This window comes from Micromesistius poutassou (assembly GCF_964030765.1).
Source record: "Micromesistius poutassou genome assembly, chromosome: 3".
Classification (NCBI taxonomy): domain Eukaryota; kingdom Metazoa; phylum Chordata; class Actinopteri; order Gadiformes; family Gadidae; genus Micromesistius; species Micromesistius poutassou.
In genome coordinates, this window is record NC_140273.1 from 16,243,148 (window position 1) to 16,253,147 (window position 10,000).

Below are 10,000 nucleotides of genomic sequence, written 5' to 3' on the forward strand. Positions count from 1 at the left end.
ACACGCAGGCCAGAGGGCTGGTGGTGTTTAATGAGTTGTCCCTCCGTCACCCTGGGCACACAGCCTTCCCTTAACACCCCCCTCCACTCTCTTGTCTCAGAGGCCCACAAAGCACACTGCTGTTCACGGCTGTGTGTCGTATTTTTGACAGAACAGTTATTCATGGTGCGCCATGCATAATTGTCTTGACGACCAGTCATTTGTTACTCAGACCCAGATCAGACTTGTGGTTTTAACGCAGTTGAATTCAACGTCAGCTGTGACGCTGAGCCATGGTAGAACTAGTACAGTTGCATTGCATGGATGGATAAGTGCAGTCAAACTCCATCGATGGCAGAATCGCTGATGCAGGTTATTGTGACTTTCTGGCCTGGTATAGGTCTTGCGTCCTCCCCTCTGCCTGATTCAATGATTCACAGTGTAACATAATGTTTCTTACGTGGGGTTGTACCTTGTTTTCTGTTTGTTTTATTGTGTTGCGCTGTATGCTGCTGGCCTGCATGTTGAATCTCAATGAGACCAACTTGGTTCAATAAAGGTTCAATAAAGTGCACCCACCAACTCTTGTGCCCGAAAGACTAGCAGTAGCCACAGCAGTTGCAATTTTTGTGATATGCTGTGTGCTTATGTGTGTGTATGTGTGCGTTTCTATTTGTGTGTGTGTGTGTGTGTGTGTGCGTGTCCAGGTGATTGCTTGCGTGATGGATGCGTTCACAGACGTGGATATCTTCCGGGACATGTTGGACGCCAGCTTCAAACGTAAAATCCCTGTTTACATCATCCTCGACCATGCCGCCGTGCCCAGCTTCCTGGCCATGTGCAGCCGAGCTGATATGCATCGCGGCCACTTAAAGGTACACTCACGCACACAATCACTCACTCACTCACACACACACACAGGCCTGTACGCACACTTATCACACACACACACACACACACACACAGGCCTGTACACACACTTATCACACACACACACACACACACACACACACACACAGGCCTGTACACACACTTATCACACACACACACACACACACACAGGCCTGTACACACACTTATCACACACACACACACACACACACACACAGGCCTGTACACACACACACTAAATACAGCTGTTATTTTCCAGTGTGATGATAGATAGAAGAGAGGAAGGACCGCCCAGTTTTGATAAGCCACAGCCATAACATTGTTCTCTCCACATTCTCTCTGAAAAAAGCTGATTTTCTACTTGCAGATCAAAGGGACTGGTTAATGTTTTTTGGGTAAAATAACTGCCGTCTTATTCCCCCAAGCCATGCAATTAATAGTTTTGAGTGAGGTGCGAGCCAGAGGGCTGACTACTGTGGATCCTTCCATTTTACATCTTTGTTACATTTACATTTACATTCAGGGCATTTAGCAAACGCTTTCACCCAAAGTGACTTACAATAAGTACATTTGTCAGTAAGGATGTTCATAGAACAATGCCAAGCACCTACAATTGCTAGGTTAACTCATTCCCTGTATTCAACAACAATTGCCAGGACGTACAACCGTACAATAAGTGTGTACATTAAGTGCCAGGACGTGCAAGCATACAATAACTGCGTGGGTATTTTTATGAGAGTAAAGGAGGAGGGGGGGGTGAGGCTATGAGTCCTCATGTATCTGAAGTGAACCTTTCTGTGACGACCCGTATCAGCTGGTTCACAGTGAAGCTCAGTGGATTAAGGCCCACATAAGGTCGTTAATTGTTTACAAAGCAGAAAATTAGACATTACCGCATCGACATGCTCCCACACGTTCACAGACACACACACACAGATTAAATGGGACAGAGATTTCCATTTAATCCTTTTTTACGTTTCCCGTCTAATCCCAGAGTCTAACCCCAGTACTTCTCTTCCCCCGCTCTCCTCTCTGTGGAGGCCCTATGGGCATTGGGGGGAAATACCTTTTCCCCACGCAATAATGCAGCTAATACGCCACACCTTGATCACAGGGCAAAAGACAAATACCACAGGGCGTGTCGGGCGCACATACGCACACATAGGTCGTCAGCGTGTTTCAGCCTGCGCGATCGCTCAACAGGGGGGGGTATTGTAGCGGCTGTGTCGTTGACAAAGAACAGTATTCATTCTCCTAATTTAGGACTCACGCTTTAATTGACAGAAACTCTCTTTCTTTCTGCATTCATGTGTGTGTCTGTGCGTGTGTGTGTGTGTGTGTGTGTGTGTTCTTATGTGTGTGTGTGCGTGTGTCTCTGTGTGTGTGTGTGTGTGTCTATGCAGAACCTGCGTGTGCGTAGCTGTGGCGGTGTGGAGTTCTACACCCGCGTGGCCCAGAGGGTCCGTGGCTCTCAGAACCAGCGGTTCCTGTTGGTCGACGGAGACAGAGCCATCTCCGGCTCCTACAGGTGGGTACATCCAGGCCTGCCTGGGTACCGTCCACGCCTCTTGTGTTTCGGCTGTTTGTTTTGTGTGATTCAAGTGCGGAAGGCATTCATATCGGTTGATATCCAGTTACAACTGTTGATTTTGCATGTGGACTGGTTTATTAAAAAACGCCTTAGTAGTGACACCAGCGTTTGATTCCAGCCTCATTTGCTATAAATCCTTCCCTCACTCTCCCACTTACTTTCCTTTTTACAGTCACTTTCCTTTCTGAAAGCCACCCACAAAAGATCCTTAAAACAAGTCATATATGATTATGATAAAGTAGAACCTAGCTTCGGTACGCTTTTATAAATAATTGACTTATTTGTTGCTAATCTTGCGACAATCAAAGATTGATGGAGTCGACTGTGGCTTCATCCAGCCTAATGTAATGTATATCATTATCGCTCTTTAAAGTTTAATGTGTAAGGCAATACAGAACGAGCGCTTCTAGACACCACATGGGATAGCACCTTTCCTTCATCGCACAACCAGGCCAACAAGCCCTTCAAAGTTGAAAGGAGAATTGGCCTGTAACTTAGAATTGAACATGGAGGGGATGCATGTAGTTACAAGAGAACAATGGAGGAGAGAGCGGGGAGAGAAAGGTAAAAGGAGAAAGGTAATGGAGCAGTGTAGGGACAGATGCAGTTGCGATGAACACTTGTATACACTTGTCTGGCCTGAGGTAATTGAATTCATTAAACAACATCTTAGAACCACCATCAGCTTCTCATCAAGTTGTGTGCTACGCCTTCTTTTCTGCTTAACTCTACCTCCCAAATGAATCTCTGATATTCAGATTCTTCACAGTTAATTACTTCTGGTTCTTGTTGTGTTGATTTCCCTGTTGAGCACTTTGTACTCCTGTTCAACAGTAAACACGCAGACATAACCAGCGCTTAACCAGTGTAGGTTGACGTCCCTCTGTTGTTGTTGTTGTTTCCCCAAGCTACACGTGGCTGTCCTCCCGTCTGGACCGTAACCTCATCACCGTGATCACCGGCCAGGTGGTGGAGACCTTTGACCAGCAGTTCCGCGAACTCTACCTGACCTCCAGGGGTGTCTCCCTCGGCAAGGTCTCCATGGGAGACGAACCCGCCCCCGACCCGCCCCTGCACTCGGCCCCCGTTCCCGTCTCCGCCGCCGTGGCCCGGAAGCTCATCAACCCCAAGTACGCCCTGGTGACCAGCGGCAAGCAGGCCAGCCCCGGCTCCTCCGCCCAGGACTCCAGCAACAAGAACTCGGGCTCCAAGAACCCCCTGGGGCTGATCATGCTGAAGGGCCGCATCCGGGAGGAGGTGGAGGCCCCCCCGCTGCACCCCGGCCTGGCCCACCTGGAGAAGGCCTACATGATCAACTACCTGCCCACGTGGCCGGAGCCCGACCCGCCCCGCGACGTCATCGGCTTCATCAACATCCGCGACGACAAGCGGGCCCACCAGGTGCACCTGCAGCGCTCCGAGATGTTCGAGACCAGCCAGGCCATACGCTTCAGCTCGCCCTTCGCCTCGGCCCCCGAGCCCGAGCTGCTGGCCCCGGCCGTGCCTCGGACGGACCTGGGGCCCTTTCAGACTAGAGACGTCCCCGCCAAAACCGCCGCCGCCGTCGCCGCCGCGCCCACGGAGACGCAGCCCGCGGCGGCGCCGACGCACACTCCGCCAGAACCGGAGCCCGCCGAACAGACCGACGCGACCGTCGCCGTCGCCGTCGCAACCCCCTCCGCCGAGACCGCCGCCCCGCCGCCCCCCCGAGAAAAGCCCCCGCCCAGGGACCGTTCGCCCCTGAAGACACGCGAAACCGAGGACACCTCAGACAGTTGGGCGTCGACAGAGACCTCGGTAGCGACCCCGGAGGCGCCGGTCGCTGCCCCCCCCGCCGTCGTGACGCCCCCCGTCCCCAAACCGCGGACCCTGCAGCTGGTCATAGAGAGCGCCCACCCCTCCAGTCCGTCCAGCCAGCCTCAGATCAGCCTGGTCCGGAAGATAGACATACCGGAGATCGATGCGCAGCCGCGGGCGGTGGCGGCGGCGGAGTCGGCGGCGGCGGGAGCGCGCGGCCGCCTCGCGTCGCGCCTCGCGGACAAGGACAGCGTCGACGGCAGCCAGGACAGCACCAAGGTGATGTGCGACGACCCGGCCACCCACGACGACCCCTCCAGCGTCTCCACGGCGTCGGACGGCGAGGAGTTCTACGAGTGCAACCCGACGGAGCCGGCCGACGGCCTGACCAACGGCGGCGGCGGCGGCGGCGGCACGGGGTCGGGCGGCGGCGGTCGCCAGGGCGACGGGCTCAACGTCATGGCCCGCTTCTCCCAGAGCATGCTGGACCTGCGTCCGCCCAGCCAGCAGGAGGACGGCAGGGCCCTGATCCAGCAGTCGCAGCTGCTCCGCAGGGGCTCGCACCAGGCGCCGCCGCACAAGCACATAGGACAGGTGAGGGCCGTCCGGAGCCGCCGCCGCCGTCGTGATGTCGTTTGGTACGGGGGAGGGGAGGAGACGGTTATGTCTCGTCTTGCTCTATCGCGTCGCGTTGGCTTGTGTGACGGCGTGAACGTGAGTCATCCACATAGAGTAGTCACCGGCGTCATGCGAGTGGTAAACATTGTGGTAACATCGTGGGAAGGTGTAGCTGTCTGCCGTTTGTAAACTGGTAATTGCTGTTCGGCTGTTTGGAAATGGAAATGTCTTTGGGTTTTCATTGTGCACCAATTTGTACATAGTACATAGGTACACGCATGCACACGCACATATGCACATACCTATGTATGAATGCATGCATGTATTCATACATGTATGCACACACACATACATACTGTACATGCATACACACACACACACTTTTTACACACCTGGATAGAGGGATCTGCTTATCATGCCAGGGAGGATGATGAAGATGAAGGGTAGCAACTTCAGATAGCCCGCAAGTATCGACGCACCCTTCACATGGCTCATGTTCTTGGCAGACAAGGATCGTTGCACAATCACCTACACACACACACACACAAACACACACACAAACAAACAAACGGCGTCATCGTTTAATCCTTCTCTTCCTCGTCTCCACACAGCTGTTCCAGGCCTCAACGTCTCCGGGTCGGGGGCCAAAGGTCGTCGTGGCCAAGCCGGGGAGCTTCCACAGGCCGGAGAGCACGTCGACCCGCGTGATCGGAGGGCACCGTTACTGGCAGGGTCTGGGCCAGCAGATGCAGATGGACAGTGAGCGCGCACGAGGCAGCCGGTCGCCGCGACGACACAGCCCCGGCTACAGGAAGGAAGGCAACGCCTCCGCGGCACAGCCGGCGCCGGCCAACCCCGCCGGGTTCCTGGGGGTTTCCTTCTCAAAGCTGGGGCACATGAAGCACCTGAAGGCGCGGGCGGGCGGGGTCCAGAAGAAAGCCTCTCACAGCTAGAACCAGGGGCCACCTCACGCGTGACGTCATCGCCGGGTTGGAGTCTCGGATCGAATGTGAATGACTTTTGACTTTTAAGGACCCGGTGAATCATTCAATATTATTATATAGGAGATCTAATCTGTCTCTGGGCGTGTGGTTTTAAGCATGCGATGCAAACGTGTCAATAGTTACTGAACCATGACCGTGGTTGTTAACACAAAACCAGGAAACCTGTTTCTTATTTGCTTGGTGTTTATTGGTTACCGGAGCTGTAGAGGAGGGGTTATTCAAACTGCCTCTCTGCACATGTTGTGAATTGACTTGACACATGTCCAATCAAAAATCATGTTGGACAGAGGGGGGGGGTGGGGACTGGGGACCAAAAGTGAACTGTACTGTAAATAAAAACATGGCATTGTTAAGTGTGTCTCTTTTTTAAAATTTGATTAAAGATTAAAAATGTATCGCAGGGCTCGATAAACCAAAAAAAACACGCTGCATTTGTGCAGCAAATGCAGGTCCCCACTCTGTTGTCCATTCTGAACCGTGTGTGTGTGTGTGTGTGTGTGTGTGTGTGTGTGTGTGTGTGTGTGTGTCTGTGTCTGTGTCTGTATCTGTGTATGTGTGTGTGTGTGTGTGTGTGTGTGTGTGTGTCTGTATCTGTGTGTGTGTGTGTGTGTGTACCTGGTCCGTACACCAGTACCAGGTGGCCAGTATAGTGAGCCCCAGGGTCATGCCGGGCCAGGGCAGGTCCCCGGTGGTGGCGTCCCGGAACAGGTGCATGGCGTCCTCCCGGGGCAGGTGGCAGGTGCTGTTGGGGATGATCTTGCTGGGGATGGCCAGGCTGTACACCTTCTCCAGGTTACTGTAGCCCCCGATCTCGTTAAACGCTGTGGACCACACACACACACACACACACACACACTGTTCATAAGGACCATGTTTTCTTTGTGACTCTTGATAAGCGTGATCTGATAACACTAAAATAAGGGTACATTAATTAACCATTCATTAACATTAGTTCATGCAATAATAAGCATTCATATGTAGCATTAGCATAGGGGATAGGGTAAGAGGTAGGGCTAGGGTTAGTCAGTAAGGGTTAACCCTATTAAATAATGTATAAATACCTTGGTTTTAACATTAACACCGTTACTAAACAGCAACACCATTAATCAATAATCACTAGACTATTACCTTGCTGTTAATAAACTCAGTTAATACTTATCACTGAAATGAAACTAATGTTGATGTTTAATTGGGTAATTAATGCCCCCTTATTGTAAAATCTGTGATCTAATCGCTAAGGAGGATCCAGGGCGGGCCTACCGGTGATGGTGAGGATGATGGCTCCTACGATCATGATCACAGTCTGCAGGGTGTCAGTGTAGATGACTGCAGCCAGTCCCCCTGAAGACACCACACGGGAGGGGAGTGTGGAGAAGGTACGCTGGACTATTACATCCATCAAAATGATGTACATCAGCGTTTACCTTTATGTACCTTAGATTCAGATGTGGCATCTTGTGTAGGTGTTGAAGCCATTTGTACGAGTGTCTGCACGCGTACTTGTGTCTGTATGTGGGATTAGACGTCTATGTGTGTTTGCACGCATGCATGTGTGCTAGAGTGCTTGCATGTGTGTGTATGTGTGTGCGTGTGCTTACACGTGTGCATTATTCCATGCACGTGTGTTTGTGTGTATGTATTACGTACATACGTACGTGTGTACGTGTGTGTGTGTGTGTGTGTGTGTGTGTGTGTGTACGTATAAGTGTGTGATTGTGTGTATGTATGTGTATGTACGTGTGTGTGTGGGTGTATAAGTGTGTGATTGATTGTGTGTATGTATGTGTATGTACGTGTGTGTGTGTGTACCTGCGATAGTGTAGAGCGCCGTGACAACGAGCATGAGGATGGTGGAGAGGTAGAGGTTCCATCCCAGACACACCTGGACGAACAGAGCTCCAGAGTACAGGTCGGTCTGGGGACCCACACACTCTCAGTCAGCCTCACAGGGACACTACCGACTAGGCCCAAACTATAACCGTTATTCAAAGACAAATGGGTCATTCCCCTGCACTCGAAAAACATACTGCAGAGTGAAAACATGAGCAACATATAAAATCACTTACTAAAGTAGGACATTACCGAGATCCAGATTGGATTGACAAGTTGTTGCACTGCACCTGGACAAAGGCCATGTGTGTGTGTGTGTGTGTGTGTGTGTGTGTGTGTGTGTGTGTGTGTGTGTGTGCGTCTGTGTGTGTGTGTGTGTGTGTGTGTGTGTGTGTGTGAGTGAGTGAAGGGGTGTGTGAGTGAAGGGGTGTGTCGGTGTGTTAAGGATGTTAGGGTGTAGTTTTTATTGCAGTATGATGCAGAGGCCTACCTGAAGAACAGGCCCTCACCAGATTAGGCTACAAGTGGGAGCATGTGATGTTTTTATACGCGGCCGCCTGGGGCATGCTCACTGTCTGGTCACTAGGGGTCTGACTGAGAATCACAGCGTTTCCTTTTCAACTGGACACTGATACGTCTGGGGGACAGTGCATCTCTCTCATCGTTGGCGTTGGGTTCATGTAAAGGGCTGTCTTCTGCTGATTTGACCATGATTTCTGTGATTTATCATTGGGGGACATGAAGAAGTATAACAACGTGTGTGTGTGTGTGTGTGTGTGTGTCTTACTGATATCCTGGTGAAGATGGACAGTATTAAGAGGGGTGTTTGTGTGTGTGTGTGTGTGTGTGTGTGTGTGTGTGTGTGTGTGTGCGCGTGTGTGCGCGTGTGTGTGTTTGTTGGTGTCCTACTGATATCTTGGTGAAGATGGACAGCATTAAAGACAGCACAGCCAGGTAGGTTCGGATCCTCTCTCCTCCAAAACGACGGCCCAGGTACTCTGGCATCGTTACAATCTGAACACACATCAGCAGTGTTTCACATGTTTACGTTTACGTTTGTGTTTGTGTTCATGACTTGCCCCCCCCCCCCGGTCAATAAATTAGGACAACGAATGATGAGAAATTCCACAATTGAACTAAAGTAATGGCTACAGTAGAAGTGCTAGCAAACTTTGTTTACTACACATTATGTGTTTAAATATAGCAAGCACTTATAGTGTGAGTATTTTATTGCTGCGTCAGCAATTAAAATAACCACTTTGTGTGTGTGTGACTGTGTGTGTGTGTGTGTGTGTGTGTGTGTGTGTGTGTGTGTGTGTGTGTATGTGTGTGTGTGTGTGTGTGTGTGTGTGTGTGTGTGTGTGTGTGTGTGTGTGTGTGTGCGTGTGTGTGTTTGTAACACCCTGTTGTGGAATTTTCATGGTGTCTAACGAGAACTGTTTCTTGGCACGACGATGGACTTGATAATTCTAACAGACTTAACGGGCACACACACGTCCACCCACAGCCCTGGTATTTTGCACGTGTATGTGTATGTACATCTGTTTATATGTCCACACATTTAAAATCAAGTCCTCAAAAGGAAATACATTTTCACAGAAAATGTGTGTGTGCGCGCTTGTTTGTGTATTGTGTGCTTACTAACCCCTGAGGCAACATAGACGGGGACAAACACCCAGGCCAGAGCCAGTAATACATAGGTAGCCTGAAAGGATGACAGGACAGAAAATGACTTCACGAGAATAGTACACATGGACCTCAGACGCGGCCACATTTTGGTCAGACCGCTGCCACATCTGTTTCTAATGAATTCCTGAAGCATAGCTCTTCTACCACTGTAAACGGCACGTGGCCTCTATCAGCCAGAGCCTCTTCATAGAGAGCTGTGCTGCCCCCTGTTGGTATTCGTCAGCATTGCAACTTTGGTGAACATCAAAGCTATAATACGAATAGGAGGAATTGTTTGTGTACATACGCAAGGAATTAACAATTAGGATAAGATGTGTGATTATTTATCTTTAGAACTCAACCCTCCGTATATTCTTTCTAATCAGTCCTGTTTAGTGGAAATACGAAGAGTTATGGTACTTTTTTCTGTCAATTAAAGCAAAAGGCCTATACTGAATTTATGTATTAATCATTAAATAGTCTAGATATATAATGTATGTATAATGTGTGTTTATATACTCAAGAGTCTATACTTACATTCCATTCAAAGCCTGCTACAGCAATGCCCCCAGCAGCTCCAGTACCGGCCAGGCCAATGAACAGACCGGAGCCTTCTGAACTA

At 50.3% G+C, this 10,000-nt stretch overlaps 2 protein-coding genes across 3 annotated transcripts in view; one reads left to right on the top strand and one right to left on the bottom strand.

Annotated features, from left to right (window-relative positions):
- The window catches only part of LOC311341237 (uncharacterized protein), an 8,430-nt gene extending 1,879 nt beyond the window's left edge, over positions 1-6,551 (top strand). Inside the window, exons 2-6 of one of the 2 annotated variants that reach the window (XR_014633300.1) lie at positions 687-854; positions 2,274-2,398; positions 3,370-4,852; positions 5,488-5,885; positions 6,512-6,551. Coding sequence is in view for 1 of the 2 variants with exons in the window: in XM_084466133.1 (XP_084322259.1) it covers positions 687-854; positions 2,274-2,398; positions 3,370-4,852; positions 5,488-5,829 (2,118 nt within the window). In the remaining variant the exon portion in view is untranslated. Of the gene's footprint in view, positions 1-686; positions 855-2,273; positions 2,399-3,369; positions 4,853-5,487; positions 6,127-6,511 lie in introns of those variants that run through there. The other variant, XM_084466133.1, reaches the window with a different exon arrangement.
- The window catches only part of slc5a10 (solute carrier family 5 member 10), a gene marked incomplete at both ends in the record, with an annotated part of 23,703 nt that overhangs the window by 12,619 nt on the left and 1,084 nt on the right, over positions 1-10,000 (bottom strand). The window contains 7 exons of the mRNA XM_084466134.1: positions 5,269-5,404; positions 6,496-6,701; positions 7,141-7,221; positions 7,690-7,795; positions 8,620-8,724; positions 9,356-9,415; positions 9,916-10,000. The exon at positions 9,916-10,000 is cut by the window's right edge and continues 20 nt beyond it. Coding sequence (XP_084322260.1) covers positions 5,269-5,404; positions 6,496-6,701; positions 7,141-7,221; positions 7,690-7,795; positions 8,620-8,724; positions 9,356-9,415; positions 9,916-10,000 — 779 coding nt within the window. The remainder of the gene's footprint in view (positions 1-5,268; positions 5,405-6,495; positions 6,702-7,140; positions 7,222-7,689; positions 7,796-8,619; positions 8,725-9,355; positions 9,416-9,915) is intronic.